The sequence below is a fragment of the Meleagris gallopavo genome, chromosome 1 (genome assembly GCF_905368555.1).
Source record: "Meleagris gallopavo chromosome 1, MGAL_WU_HG_1.1, whole genome shotgun sequence".
Lineage (NCBI taxonomy): Eukaryota > Metazoa > Chordata > Aves > Galliformes > Phasianidae > Meleagris > Meleagris gallopavo.
In genome coordinates this window covers 70,002,005-70,024,030 of record NC_139404.1, presented here as the reverse complement: position 1 = coordinate 70,024,030, position 22,026 = coordinate 70,002,005, and the positions used below count along the sequence as shown (strand labels likewise).

The 22,026-nt window shown below is 36.9% G+C and overlaps 1 protein-coding gene across 3 annotated transcripts in view; it reads right to left on the bottom strand.

The window, feature by feature from the left end:
- The window catches only part of ATXN10 (ataxin 10), a 96,840-nt gene that overhangs the window by 17,685 nt on the left and 57,129 nt on the right, over positions 1 to 22,026 (bottom strand). The window contains exon 10 of one of the 3 annotated variants that reach the window (XM_085233088.1): positions 21,842 to 22,004. The exons of the other annotated variants lie outside the window; for them this stretch is intronic. Coding sequence (XP_085089214.1) covers positions 21,909 to 22,004 — 96 coding nt within the window. The 3' untranslated portion in view covers positions 21,842 to 21,908. Of the gene's footprint in view, positions 1 to 21,841; positions 22,005 to 22,026 lie in introns of those variants that run through there. 3 annotated transcript variants of the gene reach the window in all.

Genomic DNA, 22,026 nt, shown 5'->3' with positions numbered 1-22,026 from the left:
CAGCAGCCCCTTCCAATTTCACACATACAATGATTATGTTTGATGGAAATCATACTTGCTTAAGTCTTACATTTTTTAAAATTCCTTAAAATTTAATTTCAAACCAAGAACCGGTGAGCAAAGGAATTTAGGTACAATGCCAATTTAGGCTGCGGACTGATTATGGGATTCTTTCTTTCATCTTTTTTTGCAGAAGATCAAAAGAATTTTTATCTATCTTATAAAACAGTAAATCAAAGTTTACACTATAGGATGGATCAGCTTTCTCAAATGTTGAGTGAAATTGGGAGCAGGGAAATTTACATTTGAAATCCAAAATAGATGAGAAAAACTAACTTAGAGACAAATCTGCACACGTGTCTCTTACAAGTTGTTCTTCAGATAATCTAATGCTCAAACATGAGAAAGTAACAGCAGCAGAGACGGATATACAGACAGACAAGGCTTACATGCAAAAAAATCAAAGGGCCATTGATTGGTCTAGACCTAACTGGCACACTTGTGTTAACATGTGTAACTATACTTCCATGGAATACAGTTAATAAAAGTAGTCTTTAATATTCATTCTTTCCACGATATTTTTGTGTGCTTTCCAAAGGTCATGTATCATGTATGATGTCATACATCAAAGCTTGAACAAATGGTGACCTTTCAATAACACAGAAGTTGTGCATTCTTGGAAAATGTTAGTTCTTTGATTTTTACACTGCAGCCAAACTCGGATATGCCTACAAGATCACCTCATATTTTCCACCAGTGAATGGTTGAACAGTACAAATTAATCTAGATTAAGTGCTGTCAACTGAAATAAAGTATGCAATCTGTTTCAGTTTGATTCAAATGAGATATTCAGTTAACAAAGTAAGCGTTGTGGGAAAATAAAATTTTAATTAAAATCCATGCTTCAAAAAGTTGTGGGGATATAATGAGATTCCTTCAAAACAAAAGGGGAAACAGAAGCATCAGACCACAGCCTTAGCAGTACCTAATGTAAAAACAACTTGCTAATGACCAGTATCACACATGCACTGAGAGTCTTTTGCATTCAATTAAAATGAACAGGCCCAGCTTTTTTTTTCTTTTTTCTTTTCTTATTTTCTAAACACCAGCACTCCAGCTTTAGTTTGTCATCTGTTCTTATGACATAATGAAACAAGGAAAATAAACTTTGCCATGTACCGAAGACAAATCTATATACCTGTCAGAGAGCCTCATGAGGTCAACTCCAAGAGCCCCAAATCCTGAGCAACCACTGCTAGAGAAGTTTCAGTCCATATCAGTTGTTCATGAGCCACAAGCCAATCCACCAAAGCTGCATTTCAAGGTAACCCAGAATTAATGCAATTGCACTGCAATAACCTGGGCTGCAAAGTAAGCCAGTTTAGCTCTCCAAATAGCAGAGTCACTTTTGCAACTGGAGTGCCAAAGATCCTCAAAGGAAAGGATCACTGGCCCCATCAGGGTACCCCATGTGCATGCTGAATCACTCTCATCAGTCTGAAGAAAGGGTTGTTACTATCATCTTCCATGCTAGCAGATTTTGTAAATATTAGGAAAACAAAATCACAGGCCTCAACCGTTTTAAATAGATTTATTGGAACTTTACTGCCCAATATGAAGAATTCAGTGATTTTTTCTACATAATTATTGGCCTTAGAGTTCTTCCATTGAAAAGGAATGTGTCATATCTCATTTTAAAACAGGTGCAAAAATATCCTGGAAAGAAAATACGTAGTAGTGTGAATCTGGCTGAAACCCATCCACATTTTTGAAGAAAATATAGGTAGAAACTAAGAAACAGGACAGTCCTGGCATGTCTTGTTAATGTTACTGTACAAAAGTTCATTAAATCTATTCTCCATTTATATTACTGGCAACATAGTTGGCCAATACTACGGAATTGCACTTCACCATAAAAAAGTTATCTTACTCTGCAGAATTATGGTTTTGTTTTTTTTTTTTAATGTATAGAATTACAGACCATTTATATATATCTGATTAATTCTAAACAGCATTTAAATATTAAAGGATGCTTCAGTCTATGTGTAGGCTGAAATCTTTAATTATGTAGATCTGAAAAATTACCTCAAGCAAATTTAAACACATACAGCTCTGTGATGGCAATCTCTAGTGCTTTGGTCAAGTCAGTACTACAAATTTAGACCTAATATTATTGTGTCAGTTTCTGAAGGTATTTTTTAAAAAGAAGGAAAATGTAACAGTCAGCATGCAAAGGCAGATGTCCTTCTCTGCGAGTTAAGAGAGCAATCTTTGGGCAATGAAGTTTAGCTCCAGATTATTAAATTTCAATTCATGTTATGGCGCTTAAAAGAAAAAAGGATTTCTGCGGTAACTAAATCAGCAAACTTCACATGGTCTTAGCTCCTTCACTTTACTTTTTGCAATACTCCTAGTTTTGCCACACAGTTAAATGTCTAGAAACAAGCAAATAGCCGAACATGATTCAGAGATACAGGTTTGCTGATTGGTTGCCAAACACCAGTCTTAGCTCGCAGTTCTTCAGGGATTGAACTGCCACCACCCGATTTTCCACTCTTTTTCTTTTATCTATTCACTCATTCTCATGATGCATAGCAGTAGGAATACAACAATATTTCTGGTACCCATATTTCTTTGTCAAATTTAATCTGGCTATTGAACATAAAAGGGAAAGGAAGGGAAAAAGTAAAGCTGGGATGGCATGACCACAGAAAAGCAAAGTATTGATTGTATTTTCCCTTTTTTTCTTAGAATCCAAGATTACAACAATTATCATCTTTCAACATACATCTCAAGCTCAATCAAGATACCAGCATCAATCTTACATTAAACAACAGGTGAATGTAATTAAATTTTGCACTTCTCTTTTAAGGAAACCACATTTATTCCCCTAGTGTGCATAATAATGCATGGTCTGGTAACCTTTACAGAAGGAAATGTGAACCTTCTTATTTCAGATAGCAAAGAATTCATTTAGATAATTTCTGTCCTGATCAATAATTCTGTAAAGTTTCAGAAGAATTAGAGAATTAGGCAATCAAGGCTGAATCATCAAGCAAAACGTTGTTGCTACTAGTGGTTTACTTGAATGATCAATGAACAGGTAGAGTTCTTCAAGGGCCTGCCATAAGTCCTATCCTACTTAAGATCTCTATCAGCTACTTGGAGAAGGAGAGGGAATACACCCCCACTGAATTTGACACAACTCTTGATACTCTTAAAAGCAGGCTGTCATCTAAGATGGATCTAGACAGGCTATTTCCAAAAGAAGCCTTAAAAACTCAGTGATGAAAAATGCAAAGATCTACGCCTGGAATAGACTAATTCCTGACAAAGATGCAGGTTGTGGCTTGTCTGCATATACAGCAGCTCTGCTGAAAAGGACCTGAGGATCCTGCTGAACAGTAGGCTGAAAGTAATCCATTGTGCTCCAGCAGAGATGAAGCCTAACAGCACTATAAACTATATCAAAAGGAGCACAGCCAGAAGATTGAGGAAAGCAATTATTCTTCTAAGTACTGATTAAACAATAACCAGCTTAAGGGGCTGAAGCTACACCATGTGAAGAATATTTGAACGAATGGCTTTTTCAGACCAGAGAGTAGAAGGCTTAAATAACCTGACTGCAAGTTACCCATATCCACAAGGGCATTACTGACCAACTCTCCTGATTCATGTCCATAGTGGATTAAACAAACAATCATAAGAATGAAACAAAAATTTCTAACTGCATATAAAGGAAAACTTTATTATGAAGATATGGAGCAGTTTGCCAACAGGCACAGTGGACTTTCCATCTTGGGAGTCTTCAAGACTTGTCTGGATAAAGACCTAAGCAACCTGGTCTGAATCACAGAATTGGTCAGGTTGGAAAAGACCTCAAAGATCATCAAGTCCAACCACAACCAAACCATACTACCCTATTTCTAACAACCCTCCCCAACCCTCTAACAACAATCATGTTCCTGAGCACCACATCCAAATGGTTTTTAAACATGGTGGTGACACAACCACCTCCCTGAGGAGTCTATTCCAGTGCTTAACAACCCTTTCTGTAAAGAAGTTTTTCCTGATATCCAACCTAAACTTCCCCTGGCGCAACTTGAAGCCATTTCCCCTCGTCCTGTCACCTGTCATCAGTGAGAAGAGACCAACCCCGCTCTCGCTGTAAGCACCTATCAGATATTGGAAGAGAGCAACAAGGTCTCCCCTCAGCTTCCTCTTCCCCAGAGTGAACAGCCCCAGTTCCTTCAGTCTCTCCTCATAGGGCATATTCTCCAAGCCCTTCACAAGCCTTGTTGCCCTTCTTTGGACATACTCCAGCACCTCAATGTCATTTCTGTACTGAGGTACCCAAAACTGAACACAGTACTCGAGGTGAGGTCTCAACAGTGCTGAGTACAGGGGCAGAATTACCTCCCTAGTCCTGCTCACCAGACCATTCCTGATACAAGCTAGGATGCCGCTGGCCTTCTTGGTCACCTGGGCATGCTGCTGGCTCATATTCAGCTGACTGTCCATCAGTACACCAAGGTCCCTTTCCATCAGGCAGCTTTCCAGCCACTCCTCCTCAAGCCTTAGGGCTTGGAGAACTCAACTTTGAGCAGGAGGTTGGACTATAGATCCTGAAATCCCTTCCAGTGTTAATGACTGTAGGAGGCTAAGAAACTTCCATCTCACTCTACCAACTCCTATTTGTTCAAGGTCAAGTTCTTTCTACCATAATATGTATCTTTACTGATTTTAACACTAGAAAGAGTTGTCAGAAAATTTATCACAGCATGTAATTAACAGAAATGGTTCTAGAAAAAAAATATTATGGATTCTTGTCTACTGCTGGAATAATTCTGAATATTCAATGACCTCTCATGACACAGATATCTTAAATAAATATCTTTTTTAAATGCCAGACCGCTCATTTAAATGTATTCTTTTAAATGCACATAATAAATCCATATATAAATTATCCACGATTAGTAAAATTTCTCAACTATCCAAAATAAGATAACCAAGTATTCTCTAGAGTAACAGATAAGAATTCTTAATAAACCAATACATTGAAAAATATCTGTGTTGGCTGGAAAGAAAAGTGAGATCTAAAACCATGACTCATGATAAAAAGCGTGAGAGCAAAAGCAACATGGTTGATCCAATGCAAAATTTTGCTAGGGAACACAATGATCTTTAAAGAGCTTCAAGAAAAAAGTCTAGTCTACTGTCTACATCTACTAGGACAAGAAATAGTGGGCCTAAAGTAGAGGACATTCACATTACAAACACAGAAAATATCTATAGTGGCAATGGTGAGTCAAACACTGCAATATGCTGGAACATGAGACTCAAAGAATGCTGAAGCAGTGTCCAATATTGCAAGTCTCCACAAATGAGCTGCCAAATCTTAACCATGAGTACTCTAACCAGTCCTGCTTTGGAAATGCAAATTGGTGTGATCCACTGAGGCCCTTCTTTCGGCAAGTATGCAAGACTTTTCCAGTCAGAAAATCATACTGGACAAGGACATGCCAAAGAAAAGCAACCCCATGAAATGAACTCTGAGGATTTGCAAGCAGTCTTCAGTCAACATTAAAGATATGTTTAAAAACTTATTCCTTCTGAATGTACCTCATGAAAACTACATAATGACTATGTAATGAGAAATATATACTCCAGGTCCTGCAACCAGACAGGCTGACAAACAGGTGCAGGTTTTCTTCTAAGACCTGCTCAAGAACATAGGTAATAACTAATAGGAATTGGAAATCTGGACAGAATCCAGCATTCAGATTTCAGCAATAGAGCAGCTTAACAGGAAAAGAAATAAACCTACTTACCAGGTTTCTTCACACCTATGATAGTGCAGAAAATAATATTTTACCTTATTTATCAGGGTTTTTTTCTTTGTTTTTGTTTTTCTAAACAGTGGAAGTGACAGGAGATAATGGGAGGTTCTAACTCAAAGGAGAAAAGAACACTAATCCTCTAATCCTAGTACTAGTGAATTCCTAGGTCTACTGCAGACTACAGGCACTTTGGCTTAGAATAGAGGCAACTGTGGCTTGTGGCAATCAAGTCTATTATTGGAGTTCACCACATCCTGCAGATCTACTGAAATACTTGTGGACAGAGGCTCCTTTCTCCAGCAGACTTGCCTGGCTGGACTGAGAGCAACTCGTACTGCTGTGAATTACTTTGACAGCTAAGAAATATCTTTAAGTCCAGTTCAGTGAAGGTAGTGACCCCAGAATACTCTTCCCCTTACTTTCCTGTAGATATAGACTTAGGTAAGTTTGTATGACAAAATTGGCCAACTGTTCTTATATCTGAAATTCAGAAATTGTGGCAATGATACTGCTCCTGCTACATTAACTTCTAGTATATTCTCCCACTTCAGTATTATTTCTTGGATACACATGCAGTTGTTTTCAGCTCCCCTCAGAGAGATTACCCTTGCATCTCTCTGGGAAGAAAAAAAATAATTAGAATATAAAAGTGGGATTTATTTATGATATTCTAAAACTCTCTGAAGAGAACTGGATGAGAAGATGAGGATTTTGACCTTACTGAGGCAGAAGGGAAGACAGCAAGAAGGTACCTTGCACTTCATCAAGAGTGAGCGAAAACGAGCAGCAGCTGAAGTGTCCAGCCACTAGAAAAGGGTAACAAGCCATCTCAGTTGCTGAATAATTTTTTCCACTAGTCTTTCCAAAGCAAAACACAGTAGTTTCCAGCCATTGAGATGATAATATAAACACTTGAGAATTCAGAATAGGTTCCCGCAAGACAGTAACACAATTGGTTCATTTATTTTCAAACAATTCAGCTTTCATCATTCACTTACGGTTCCTGAAACAGAAACCACTTTTCATGAACAAATAGATGCTGCCACAAGGAGCAATCTCCTGGCTTTTTTAAGGGCTAGATCTGCTACTTAATATGGATAAATTAAGGTCCAACACAGATGGATTTCACTTGAAATACCAAGTATTTTCTAGCATGGTCTTTGCCTATCCCTGTAGTAGGAGTAAGAAAAAAACCCACACATAATATAATAATGTTAAACATCACAGAATCACAGCCAGGGTTAGAAGGGACCTTAAGGATCATGAATCTCCAACCCTCCCCGTATGCAGGGCCACTAACCTCCCCATCCTGTGATTTATTTGGACAGTTGAATTTGTACAAATTTGCATCAACAACACAGTATATGCTTCTCTATTTTTAGTCACTCACTGTCTTATTCTCAGTCCACTAAAGACAATAATCAGATGGTCTTTGTTTGTTGGTTTTCAAAACACTGTCATAAAAGTGGTTCTCATATTTTTTTATCACTGGAATAAAAATTATAAAGTTAAAGGAAGTTAAATGCAAAAATCAACTATGTGACTTGAACTGAGCTGAGGACACTTCTTGTATGAGAGCACTGAAATTTCAAAATTGAATTTTGTTCCAAATAAGAGCAATAACTGAAGATTTCCAGCTACTCCAGAGTTATGAAAAAATACTGAGATAAAGGTTGGGAAAGTCAGATGATTCATTTCAGCTATTATAATTCTTACTGCAATGGGAAGTTCCAAGTCATTCAGGCATGCCCATAAAACTTCCTCAGAAACCTATGAATTGAGCAAGAAAAATAAATATGAATCTGATATGGTATACTCCAACGATGAGTACTGTTGTGTTCAGCTTTGCTTAGCTCTCTCCTTTTACTTCAGATTGAATCAAAGGTTTGAAAAAATTCAGTGCCATGCATACAAATTAATCTGTGGCAAAGATACCAACACAATACTCAAATAACGAAAATAATGTGAGAAATGCTGTAGGACTACTTCAAGACATAACAATTTGTGCATGTGATTGATGCATTTCGTGGTAAATTTCTGCAGCTAAATACAACAGGATGCCATACTCAATTGCATTGCTTGGAGAACACTGACTTAAGACACAAAGTAAAGTAGTACAACCACCCAAGTGGTGGCAGTTTCCCGTAATGACACACCCCAGAGTATCCTATTGCAATTCTGAAGTGACTTTAGTAGCAATAAAATGTTTTAAGGAACTGTAAAGAGTAAGTTATTGAGTATATTTATATCATCTCAAACCTTGCAGCCAAGGAGGGTAAAAGTAAAAAGCAGAAAGCTAGTGGGCTTGAAAATTGGAAACAGCACACAGACATTATTAATGGCATTCACTATTCTCTGTTTCCATGTTCCCTTGTATGCAGGGCTTCCAAGATTTTAGTGATGGGTCAAAGAACAAACCATTAATTTTCTACTGTGTGTGTAAAGGATGTGCACTCTATTACACGTTAAGTATGAAGCTATTTTTTATGATAATTATTTTTTTAGCATAGTAAAATAAAGCAAGTGTTTCAGGAAAGGACTATAAAATGTCTTTCTAGAATTCTAGGGAAACTGTAAGTAGTAGACTGCAGGACTGAACTGACTATTAAAGCCAGAAGACAGTTTAATGGTGTTTGCTGTTTGTGTTTTAAATCAGACAAGTCAGGGAAGCCTTTAGAAGTCTGCAGACCGCCACACAACTCCATTTTTTTTAACAGTGCAGGACAGAATACTTCTAAGTGAACAATGCTAATCCTATTCTTCATTTTATATGAAATGTTACTTTTTCCAATAAACATATAAATAGCTGAATTATGGTCTTTTAGAAAGAAAAAAGAAACATCTTGCAATTACAATAATTGCTTTGTTTAAGGACTTGAAGATGTAGCCTCACATTTGCTGCAAGGCAGTAAGAGCATATTGAGGATAGTTACAAAATAGGTTAATGCAGTTGCTATGAAGTCTAAACTTGGGATGAAGGAAAATTTAAGAATCTTTTGTATCTCCTTCCCTATGATTAACTTTTTGTCTTATGATATCTTCAAGTCACAGTATATTCTTCATCCAAAACAGATCAGGTGGTGCATGATTTCAAACAAAGCAAAGCAAGTATATTTTCTTCCATTTTTCAAAAATAAGTATGGGCTTCCTTTTTTTTTTTCTTTTAACCTCATAAGCCATTACAAAATATCAATCCTAGCCTCAGCACTTCCCTCTAAAGGCCTTTCATTTCTTCCTGCAAGTAATTTTATAATCAAATACAGTTAAATTATTATTATTTTTTATTCAGTGCTCAGTACACAAATCCCAACAACTTTCACTGGAGTATTCAGGAAAAGTAAAAGATTGAAATGTTGGATGCATGATGGGAACTAGGTTATCGTTTAAGGATGATCCAACTCCCTTCAATCCTCTTTCACAAGCAGCTACTGGTTTCTTCCCCCACATGATCTAGAAGAGAAGAACTGAAATGTATCACATTTGCTTCACACGTAGCAATAGCAGACTGACAAGTGTTGGGAGTTCACATGCCTATTTTTTAATGCTTTTTTCTGCTACTGTGCTTTTGTAGAAAGTACCTACTGAAAAGTAAAACAAACTGCTTGTAAGCAGTGTCAAAAATGAGAAATATTATATTATCATAAACTAAGTGACTATAAATGGAGTGACCTCTTTAGTGCAGTGTCCCACTGTTAAGAAGCAGACAATTTATTTTTTCTCCACTGAAACAATGCCATGAACTATTTCAGCAACATTTTTACTGGGACAACTACAGTCATATGTTTTATGGATAAAAAACCCTTGTATTCTTTATCCATATGTGTTCTTTATCCAGTGTGTTCTGTGCCTGAAGAAAACAGTCTCCTGGAAACAGAGTATTCCACAGAATCTAAATGATTTCTTCCACACTGAAATCAAACATTAAAAGAAAATAGAAAATTTGCACTGAAATACTTAATAGATTTCATGGTTTTAATGCAAGGGAAGCTGAAGCACTAAAGAAATACTTTTATACGCAAAAAGAGTTCAAACACAGAGACTAGTCAAGTTAACAATCACTAACACGATGTATACATTCTTCCCATGGTATGGTGTACTGTGAAAAAAAAGTAACTCTGAACAAATATTTTGTAAATTTGATTTTTAGCATTTATTTTCCACTGGCTATGTATTATATAAGATAGTTATTTTAATAATAAGTAGGGAAATACTCATAAAGGTGTTTTGATTTACCAATTATGGAGTGGCTAGCAGCCAATGAGAAACAGAAAATACCAATGTACAGGAAGATGACAAGCAAGACTTTTCCATCAATTAAAGAGAAAAACATTAACCTCTGTTTTGTAAACAGTAATAGTTTAATTGAAGTTATTCTTTACCAGCTTGACTAAATAAACGGGATAAACCCCCTGTTTGTGCTTACTACTCAGGTATTTTATTGTTCCTTATATTTTCAAGCAAGAGAGTTTTGCGTTGGTTTGAGGTCTTTTCTTTGCAGCTTTTTTACAAACAGATCCTCAACTCCAGGACTTTTCTCATAATGAAAATTATAAATAAATTTTTAACTGAAAAACAAATCTGAATGTTGATCCTTCAGTAACTGTTCACTGTTTGTGATACGTGCAACCACTTTTGCTAAAGTAACAACATTTTAAACTGCTAGTTTTCCCATTGACAATCACTACACTGTGTGATACTGGCTGCAGTATGTTTTTATAACGTTTCTCTTGTAGTTTTGGAAAGTCCCAAATTACGAATGGCCAACCACAAAAGGATTCAGAAAGTAAACTAAATTGCACTCTGTATAATAGCACTTGGCTCCTTCCAGTAGTTCTGTTACCTGAAACACTCCTATAAGCAATATAGCAAAGCTGAGTAAAATCCTTACACGTCCCAGTACACCCTGCAACAGTTGAGGAAATCTGTTATCAAATCACACAGTCTACCTGCTTTACAACCCAGTTCCACTGCATACTAAATAGCCACTGCAAACTCCAAATAGTTAACCTCTCAGAGCACCCTCTTACAAACAGATAAATGTAATACTTTACAAACCTCCTGTAGATTGAGAATGTTCTGTGTTCTGAGAACCATTTTAAAGAAAAACAAGCTACTGAAAAGGTTAGAAATTACAAAATGCCACCATTAATAATACAGGAGAAGGGTACAGTAGCTTCAAAACTGTGCCCTGTAATTCAAGAGAATTACAATTGAACAAGCAAGGAGTTACCAAATGTTTACTAACAAATAACTTCTTGAAGAGAGTGTCTTTATTTTTGATCACTTAGGCCAAGGGGACCCAAGGTCTACTTTCACTTACTGCGAACAAAGTAAGTTCAAGAATCCTTACAGGAGATGCAAGACAGAGTGGAAGCAAGGGAAAGACTCACAAAGCTCATGCTAAGTAACAATATACTAGTGATGTCTGAAGGCTGCAACAAACTTGGCTTCTCCAGCTCATTTCAGCAGAGCTTCTAATTATATTAGAGGACAGCAGCTTCAGCACTGGCTTGTGGTTGCCCTTTCAGTCACTGTAATGGTAAGATGGTCTCCTGGCAGCTGTTGACTCAAGACAACTAGCATTCCTTGACATCATTTGGGACTGATTGGGTATACAGCACTGGCCTTGGGCTCCTCTCAAGAAAACGCATAGGAAAGATAATTCTGTGATTTGATTTTGGTGCGGGAAAATGAAAGTGAAGATGCCTCAAACTGAGATAAAGCATGTGAACAACAGCCATGCAGCATTCTGCTACTTGCCCTCAAAATTATTTATTTACTGTAGCCAACTGGGACCAGACCAGTCCTCACATGACACTGACTGTGTCTCTTTGCTCTGTTTTCCACAAGGCAGGACTGTCAGCAATTATCCTCTATATTTACCTGAAATTCTGAGAAAATGCATCTTCCTTTAATAAATCAGCATGCATAACCTTTGCAAAGGATCAGACTCTTATTAAGACAAATTTATCCACTTTGTTAAGATTAAAATCAACTTTACATTGAAAAAATACAAGAACCCTGACGCTGTGATTTATATGTCTATAAAAATCATATATTTAGCATGTATGATATACAATAACGCAGGTATGCATGCTCTAGCACTAAATTTCATGCTGAAAGCTTGCTAATGCCTCAGGCTTTTGAGCGAGATGATACATGAAGCCATACATAAGTAGACTGCATATTAGTTTCTTAATTTATCTCTAAACTGCATCTATCAAAGGCCTTTATTTTTTTTTTTTTAGTATTTCTGTCTCTAAATATCTTGCAGTCTAGTAATAACAAGTGCAGATAGCATGAAAGTAAAATTCCCAGCTTCTGGATGAGTTCATTTATGCTGAACAGAATTCTAATTTTCTACATATAAATTTGCAAAGGAATTATTTTAACAAGTCTGTAATAAATGCATCTTTCAAATAGTAAATTTACATTAAAACATTATTATGTAAGAGAATATATATACATAGCCACAGCCATAAAACCAAATGTTTAAAACGATTTCAGTATTCTCTATAATTTTAATTATTTTCTTATTTCCTTTCTTCTCTTGCAACAGATTATTAATTTGATTACAGGTTGTATCTATGAAATCAAGACCGCAGATTCTATCTGAAATCTAGAAAGAAGTTCTTTTTTCAAAGGACAGATTCATTACTGTACATTAAATGTATATACATAAAACATACACAGTCATTAAAACTTCCTGAAATGGAAACTACATACACACAGAAAGTCTTCCTAACAAAATCCATAAAAAAAGCTCTTATGAATGAGGAGTTTTTTTTTTTAAAGCGCCAACACAAATAAGAAACAATTATTTTTAAGATCTAAAAATTACTATTCGTTTTTCTTACAAAGCAAAGAAAACTTCTGTACGTCTGTATTAATAAAAATGTTTTCTTTGAAGTTGATTTTCAAAGGAATAGTTTGACACTTTTATTGAAAAGCCTGCAGGAGTAGGTTGACAGTAATAGTGGGTCAGAAGGTGAGAAGAGAAAAAGTATTGAATCAGATCCTCCATCAGCTGCCACCGGACTGATCCATCACAGGAGCATTAAAAATCATATTTTTACTTTATAAATGAATAAAGTATTGTTGAAGCTTTCCTCAGAAGCTACAAATTCAAAAAGCATTTTAAAAAAAGCACATTAAGTGCTGAAGAACTAACGTGTAACTGTGCAATTCAAGACCCAGCATTAAAAGGAGGCACTCCCAACCACCAGCTGCACTGCAAGATCCAAGAGAACCGGCAATAGTAAATGTCCTCTCAAATTGTATTAGCTTCTCACGACTGGAGCTGCAGGGAGCAGGAATGGCTGAGAAAACTGATCAGACCTCACTGGAAGATACCACTGCAGTGTTATCTAAGTCCAAGGGAATTTAAGTTAGGTCTAAGTTCAAGGGAACCTATAAGTTTTATTATTAATTTACTGAATTGCAATAGGCAAAACAATACGTTTCTTTACTATTATTGTTTGCTACTAGAATACTTAACAATTGCCTGAAATAAATCCAGCAATATTCCTGAAGCAAAATACAAAACCTTAACTCTTCCTCGCTAAAGGGTGAAAGGTTTTTTTTAGAAAAGCCGGAAATCTTACAAAAAATTCCAATCTCTGAACAACTCCATGGACAACATTCCTCCTAAAAATCCATTTGAAGGTAAACCTTGCAGTTGACCCTCACTACAACTAAACAAGATGTTACCAAGTTCAGTATGAATTCACTGAGCTCCATAATTGCTTTAGAATGGTAATTTCTAAGCAAAAATCTGAATCTCTTGTTTTATCAAAGATGACAACATCAACCCCAAAATAAAAAAACCCCTCAATATTCAGTTTGCAGATATAAAAATTTCAGCTCCTACAGGACCCTGGGGTCCTTAATATATACAATCAAGACCTCATCTTGGCTTTTGCAAATCTAGCTCAATATGCATTTCACAGCCTTTAAAAACAAGACTACTCAAGAATTTTGGTGCCCTTCAGGCACCATCATTACTGAACCACTCTAACATCATGAGGCTAAACAGCAAAGAAGAATACTGCGGGTCTGTAATTTCAGAACAAACAGCATTGTCTAATGGCAGAAACTCAAAATTTAGGTAACAGTCTGCTGTTTCTTTTCTCTTTCTCAAGACACAAAGAAAAACAGAATAAAGGGGAAAAAGAAAAAAGAAAAACACATCCAGATTTCTTTTTAAAGTTAAGGTGCTGTGATTTGGCCTCACATGCTTCAACAGGATTTTCAGCAAACAATTTTCTGGACTGGCAACAGAAGGTGTACTGATTGAAGTCAAGCAGGGAAAGCTGCTTTTCTGAGACAGCAATGCTAGGCTGAAGCCTTCAAGACAGTACAGTTCTACCAAATTGAATGACATGCTGCCACAGGAGTCCTTTTGTACACATCTTATGCAGATGCACAAAAACACATTTATAAGCATATTCTGTAACACGTCTTCATAAAAAGGCAGGGCATTTGACCAAAAGATGCTGACAGATCTTCTCAAAGAGAGATTATACCTGCAAAGGCCAAGAAAACATTCATTTGTGTCACAATGAAGCACTTTTAAGAACCAGCTGTGATATATACAAGGGCTTCCTGTAACCCACTCATTACACAGGTGGTGTAATGCTAGTTTATTTTAATTTTACGGAGATGACTGTCACACAGTGCACATTCCAGGTAAGTATTACATGAGGCCATTCTATAAACAAAGACATTTAAAAAGTCTGTAACATCATGAAACACTTTCCAATGAACAGTAAGTTTAATTTGTGCCTGCCATGTGCTACAGGAATACTACTCAGCCTACTGAAGTTGTAGAAATTCTGACCATTCTTCCATATGAAAGTCAATACTTTCTTTTCAAGATTTCAGTCTGCATACGCAGCTTATCCTGAACAGAGACATTAGATGTCAATGCTATGTATGCAGTTTTAGCACTTAGAATAGTGTTTATTCTAACTGTTTGAAAAAGCATGGAATTAGCTGTTTGACAATGGCATGATGAGCTTTTATTTATGGAGAGCTAGAGTCCTGTGCTGCACGACAACAGTAATAAGGTTCGGTATCAAATAGGGTTCAAAAAAAAAAAAAAAGGAGATCAACAAATCTAAAAGTTGGTAAAAATAACACCAACCCCTTATTAATCATACTGTCCCATCATTTACAGATCTCATTCTTCTTTTATGTCTTCAGGACTTGAATGCTAATTTTCAGTGGATATGGTACTTCATTAGATCCTTAATGGTTGGAATAAGAGCAGAGGACTAACACAAAAACCATACAGGACCAGTACTAGAAACAGTTTTCCTCTATATTGCAATGGATACTTTGAAAGACACTCTCCCAGGCATTTTTCTAAAGGCGGCAGCTCAACACTACCTGAGTTGTGATCTCATTTCCACAGCAAAACCTATACTTCTAAAGCACTCCTGTGAGAGAATCCTTCTTAAGCTTTGCTGATGACTTTTATAGTACCCGAGCTAGACAAAAGAGCAATTAAAAGTTTCAGCACTCTGAAAGTTACTGCTCTTATCTAGTAAAGCATTAAAACATATTGATAGCTACAATATCAAAATAGTCCCATTCAAACATCTTAGGTAGTGAAACTGTGCTTATTTTTACAGTTAAGCATGCAAGATCTCACCATTTCAGTGATCAGATCCAAAAGGATCTTTCTTTTTGCTCAGGTCTAAAGTAAGAAACTCCTACATTTTAGGCATATAACATTTAACATTAGGAAAAAAACGCCATATTGCTTCCTTCCTTTAGAAATCTATGTAGCAGCATCTTAATTTTCTTCTCCCTCTCTCAACAGCCATACATAAATAAATGTGGAGTGGCCTTCACTGCAAGTTACTCCAGATCCTCTCATGCCATGTCAGGAGGAATATAATTACTTAAAATAGTTAAGTTAGACTTGAACAGTTAGAACAGACAAGCACACACAGTCTTTCTGACAAACTCAGGTGAAAATTATTTAACAAATGGCTAAGTTGTCTTTTGTTTCTCTCCCAGTGAAGGAGAGAAAAGAAAACTGAATTCCAAACACAACAAATCTTGTTCATCCTGCAAGCAGAAGAGTCTTCAATTTAGGAAGAGTAAATCTTAGATAAAACAACTTAGCTTAAATGTATATGAAAAAATACAAGTTGCATTAAACAGCATCCAGACCTTTTATACGCTATTTTTGTTTAGACTTTTTAAACTGCTCTTCTTTTCCCTTTTCAAACAGAAAAAATTCCACTGAGCTCTGTATTGCAATTACATTAGTAGAAGCAACTCTATCAAATCAAATAAAGAAAAGGCATGTCAAAAAATTTCCCTGACAGAGTGAACTCATTTAGCTAAGAAGGTGATAGTCACACATGCCACAGGCAACTTCGTACTTATTTTTTTTCCCCCTACACAAACAATACGATATTTCTGTAAAATGCTTTCTGAGATTAATACCTAAAATTGGTTCATCAGCATCGCCATTATGCAAAAACTTCTTGGCATAAGGATATGGATTGCTTTCTTTAGTTTTGAGATCAGCTTTTCTTAATTACAAAAAACATCTCAACAGCATATTTGTGCAAATGCACCATTAAGAGATCTTTATCCTGTGCTGAATGGGCATCAGACTGGCAGAGAATATCAACTTTACACACTTTGTTAAACGAAGTCACAAGCAGCAATAAACTATCAATAATGATCATCAGCTGAAGGTAGCAAAGGCAACACAGTAATATTACAACACCAAACCCAAATTTTGTTCTCACTAAATTAACCTTAACCCTGAATTCAGAAATGTCACAATTTTTCCTTCAAGATCCCTCTCAAAAGGCAGCATTATACAGTGATCTCAGCACGCTGATGTTCCAACAGCTGACTGCTCCCTCCGCGCAATACACACAGCTGATGTCTCATGTATGGTTTATTTCAAACAACTCTGCATCTTTCAAGGATGGTATTCACAGGACAGAATCTCCAGACAGTGCAGATTTCCTTGTTCGATCTCAGATGTAGAAGTGTACCAAAACGAATCATGAATAAAGACTGTAACCAAACTCTGTCAAATCTTCTCTTCCTTTCATTTCTCTATTTACTGCCTCCAATAAGGTAATATGATTAAGGTCAACAGAATTCCTCTCTTTATAGAAAAGTCAACTGAAACAATACAGAACAAGGTCTATATTGTTCTTGTTGATTATTTGAGTACTTATGACACAGTGTTAAATTAATCTAAGCATTTTAGTTTTAGGGAAAAGTAACAAGGTTGTGCAGAGCATTGTCAAAATAAGGCAGAAAATCAGTCATCTGACCTAGCAGATTCTCCTGTAAATGGACAGGGAAACATGGGCGCAAGCTAAATGCAATGACCTGTCTTGTATTTGTTTCATTTCTACAACTATAACTGTAGTATAGATTAATTGCATTCATCAGCCAACAGCCAAATTCCACTCCTTGCTCAGCCTGAGAAGCCACCTTTTTTCTTTCAGTAGAGTTAATAAAATGTGTATTTGTGAAGGAAGCATGAAATACAAGCTACAGAATCGCCTTTCATGTACAGCAGTAACTCCTGGCAGCTTTTCCTCCTACAGTGAGGATAAGCACTGGAGAACTGCACAACTAAATGTAGGATTCTGTCAAGTTCGCTCAACAACTGGTATCTTCAGAACAGCACTTCTATTTGCTCTCTTCACGCAAAAGTGTATGCAATTCAGGAGTGATTGATAGAAAAGGTAATAATCGTAAAGTTATCAGTTATTATTACTAGTTGCTTATTCTTAAGTATGACAGAATTCAGTAAAAAACATGTAATAACAATTCTGGTTTATACAAGACATATTACAGAAGCCAGAACATACTGCTGCCAGCACGTACACAACTTTTTGAAGTCCAAAACGATTATTTTATCAAACATTCTTCTTATAAATCCCAATCCATTCAGCACATCAAAACATGTAATTCAGCAGTAAGCCTGGCAAGGCCTATTTTAATAAATGCATCTCAGTTAACAACTTAAACATCTGTCCGCTCGTTCTATCTTCAGAACTGATCACAATAGTGTAAATAAAACCATGAGGAAGTTAAGTTGGAACGAATGCATTCCTAAACTAACAAAGTAGGAGGCAAAGAATGCTTTCTAAAAACAAAGAATACTTTTAAACAAAATGAAGTAATAAAGCACTGATAAGATGTTTTTTTTTAATTATAAGACTTTTCACTACTGCCAACAAACTAGTATGTAAAGCTCCTACAACTTTTGCTCTTACAGCAGGGGGATGTCATAACTAGAAATAGAGAAGTAGCCTCTGTAGAAGCATTATCCTTCCACTACTGGCTTTCTCTGTTCCTTTACCTCTGTTACTAGTGCTCCTCATGGTAGGACTGCTCTATCATATGTTGAGACACATCATTTATCATTATTACTGGGAAATGAGGCCTACTGTGACTGAAAGTTATATAAAATATTAGAAAAAGTAAGTATGAAAGCCTCAACTTATTAATGAGTCACAATATCAACAGTGCTGTTTAAGAGGTTTTGATACGGCATGTATAATCCTCTCATATCATGCAACATGTGGTACTGACTGAAGAGAACACAACTCCCAAAGTAAGCCAAAGTTAGTCCAATGGTTGGATGGTTACAGCCAGAGGGTTGTGGTCAACAGCTCTATATTTAGATGCGGGTCAGTCGCAAGTGGTGTCCCCCAGGAGTCTGTCTTGGGACCAGCGCTCTTCAACATCTCCATCAATGACCCAGATGTCATAGTGGCATTGAGTGCATCCTCAACAGGTTTGCAACAACAGGTTCAGTGCTGCAGTTGATAAAACAGAAGGAAAGGATGCCATCCAGAGGGACCTACACAAACTTGAAAAGTTTGCCTCATGTGAACCTAGTGAGAATCATCAAGACCTAGTACAAGGTGCTGCACTTCAGTCAGGGCAATCCCAGACAGAAGTACAGACTGGAAGAAAAATTCATTGAGAGCAGACCTCTAGGGAAGGACTTGAAGATTCCGGTGAATGAAAAGCTTGACATGAGCCAGCAGGGTGCTCTTGTAACTTCGGAATATCAACAGAATCCTGAGTTGCATCAGAAGAGGGGTGGCCAGTGGAGAGAGAGAGGTGATTGTCCCCCTCTGCTCTGCCCTCATGAGGTCTCACCTGAAGTAATGTGTGCTGGAGCCCCAGGTCTGAACAATAAAGATGTGGAGCTGTTGGAATGGGTTTGAAGGACATGAAGAACATGAAGATGATGAGAGGGTTGGAGTGTCTTGCCTATGAGGACAGGCTGAGGGAGCTGAGCATGTTCAGCCTGGAGAAGAGAGAGCTCTAGGGAGATCTTATTAAAGCTTTTCAGTACATAACGGGAGCTTCTACACAGGAAGGAGATCAACTTTTTACATGGTCTAATAGTGACAAGACAAGGGGGAACAGTTTTATAGTAAAAGAGATTTAAGTTAGATATGAGTAGGAAATTCTTTACTGGTAAGGTGCGGAAACAGGTTGCCTAGAGAAGTTCCATCTCACATCCTTCAACATAATTCCACAAAATATTCCACATATTGCACCTGGAATATTCCAGGTATTCCACAAAAACATATTCCATTCGCATAAACACCTATTACATTGTAAAAAGTTAGAGATGGAGCTGTACAAGAACCAATAATAGAATTATTAATTTTTTCAGAAATATTAAAATCTTTCATTCAGTACATAAATACAAATGGGGAGAGGGATCATCATTACCATATTTCCCATCCATATGCTCTGTGCACACATTATTATCACTTGTGAAACAGTCTAGCATTTGTCAGATTTTTGAACTTTCTATGCACCTGGAGAAAAAAATAAAGGAAAAAGGACATACAATGTGATAACACCCTGGTGCCAATTATAAACGTCTAACTTCAAGTGCTGCAGTTTCTTCAAATCAGATTTAATTGCTTTATGTAAAAAAGAAACTAACATCTTTGAAACATGAAGAAATCACAAAGAAAATATTTAGTAAATAGAAGCTAACTGATTTTTCAGTATTCACTTTCTTAATAGCTCCTTAGCAACACACAATTAGACCAGGAGTATCTCATCATATGCAACTTCTTGCAGAGTAAACACTATTAAATGCTGTATTCTTAGTACTTGCTGAAATTAGTTTCATTTGAGCACTGTAATAGGGAAGGTAAAATACTGTTATATTCTTTCCTACAAATTTGATACAGTCTTTCTTCCATGCTTTTCATTCTTTAGTGTAAAAACTTTCATTAAGAACTTTTATTCAAGTTCATAAAACGAGAGGAATAAAGGAAAATCACCCCATATTTCCTTGTACACAATTACCTACTTGATCTTCTCAGTATTCAAATAAACATATCACAGCATTTTTCTGCAGCTGCAATTCCTGCTGAAATTAGAGTAGTCTAACAAGAGTTGGAGGAAAGAGTTTCATAGTTGAAAACATTTTGCTGTTCCCTCTTTTTCCTCATTGTGAAAAAAAAAAAAAATCCTTTATTTTTCACACAGGAATTTCAAATATAAAGGGTTCAAAGTAATGTGTCCTATATTTTTGAAGTTACATGAAAAAATTCAAAGGGGAAAAAAAAAAAAAAGCAGTAGACACTAATTCAAAAATTAAAGAAGTTTGTACAATAATTCAATTTTCCTTCAAAATGAGACCTATTTTCAGGCATTTTAAATGAAGTGCAAACATGAAAATAGTAAAGAAATTGGGCATTGGTAAGCAGTTCATAGGACTGAGGCAAATTCAGAGAGGCATAGATATGGAGAAATGGGCCTCCTGAGGCAAGTGCAGAGTCCTACACCTTGGGAGAAACAACTGCACGCAGGTTAGGGACTAACTCCTTCTGGAAAGGAGTTCTGCAGAGAAGGACCTAAGTGTCCCAGTGGACAAGAGGTTGACCATGAGCCAGAAGTGTGTTCTTGTGGCCAAGAAGATTAACGGTATCCTGGGGCACATTAAAAAGAGTGTGGCCAGAAGGTCCAGGGAGGTTCTCCTCTTCCTCTACTCTGCCTTGGAGACGCTGCATCTGGAGCATTGTTCCAGTTCTGGGCTCTTTAGTTCAAGAAAGACAGGGATCTTCTAGAGAGAGTCCAGCAGGGGGCCACAAAGATGAATAGGGGCCTGAAGCATCTCCCTTACATGGAAAGGCTGAGAGATCTGGGATAGTTCAGCCTGGAGAACAGAAGACTGATGGGGAATCTTACCAACGCTTATAAATATCTGAAGTGCGGAAGTGAAGTGCATGGGGTCAGGCTCTTTTCAACAGTGCCCAGTAGTAGAACAAGGGGCAGCTGGCAGAAGCAAACATAGAAAGTTCCATCTGAACATAAGGAAAACTTCTTTACTTTAAGGGTGACATAACACTGGAAAAAGATGTCTCCTTCTTTGGAGATATTCAAAACCCACCTGGATGCTTTTCCATGTAATCTGCTAGAATACCTGTATTGGCCAGGCTAATTAGACTAGACGGTGCCCAGAGATCCCTTCTAACCCTTATAGTTCTGTGATTCTGTGAAAATGTAGGCAGACATATTACATTTCTGTACAAAAATTGACACATCTGTTGTATTAGCTCAAAAACACCCCAAAATAACCTCAACCTTTACAAGACTGATTTTAATCCCTAATTATAGTTCAACAAAATATTTTTATCAGTAATTGTCAACGGTTTATCAAAAGTGTCAACGGTTTATCAAAAGTGTCAACGGTTTACAGGCTGGTTTGGCCCGGTTCTGTGACTAGCGGGGCAGGGGACCCATGGATCAACCCCCAGGAAAGAAAAAAGGGTAGAGAGATGGGTCTAAAATCAAAACAGCGGCAACTACCTGAGGAGCAATGAACTAATTTACTAAATAAAATAACAGAATGTAAGGTAACACACTATAATACAATATAATACAATATAACTAGAATTGAAGCTCATAAAACAATTGAGAGAGAATGTCCAAAAGCTGAAGCCCTTACTCTAATGATGAGGTGAGATGATCTAGGGAGCTCACGCACTGCCAAAATCAGAAAGGGAAGGGCAAATGACCTATGAAGTGCCTTTACATCTTTTCCCTCTGAGCAGAAATGATACGAGAAGAGCAAACAGTCCTCTGGGGCATGTGGTTCTTCTTCTTTTCTGGGGCAGGTACCTGGAACTGGAGCATTAACTTCTTAACT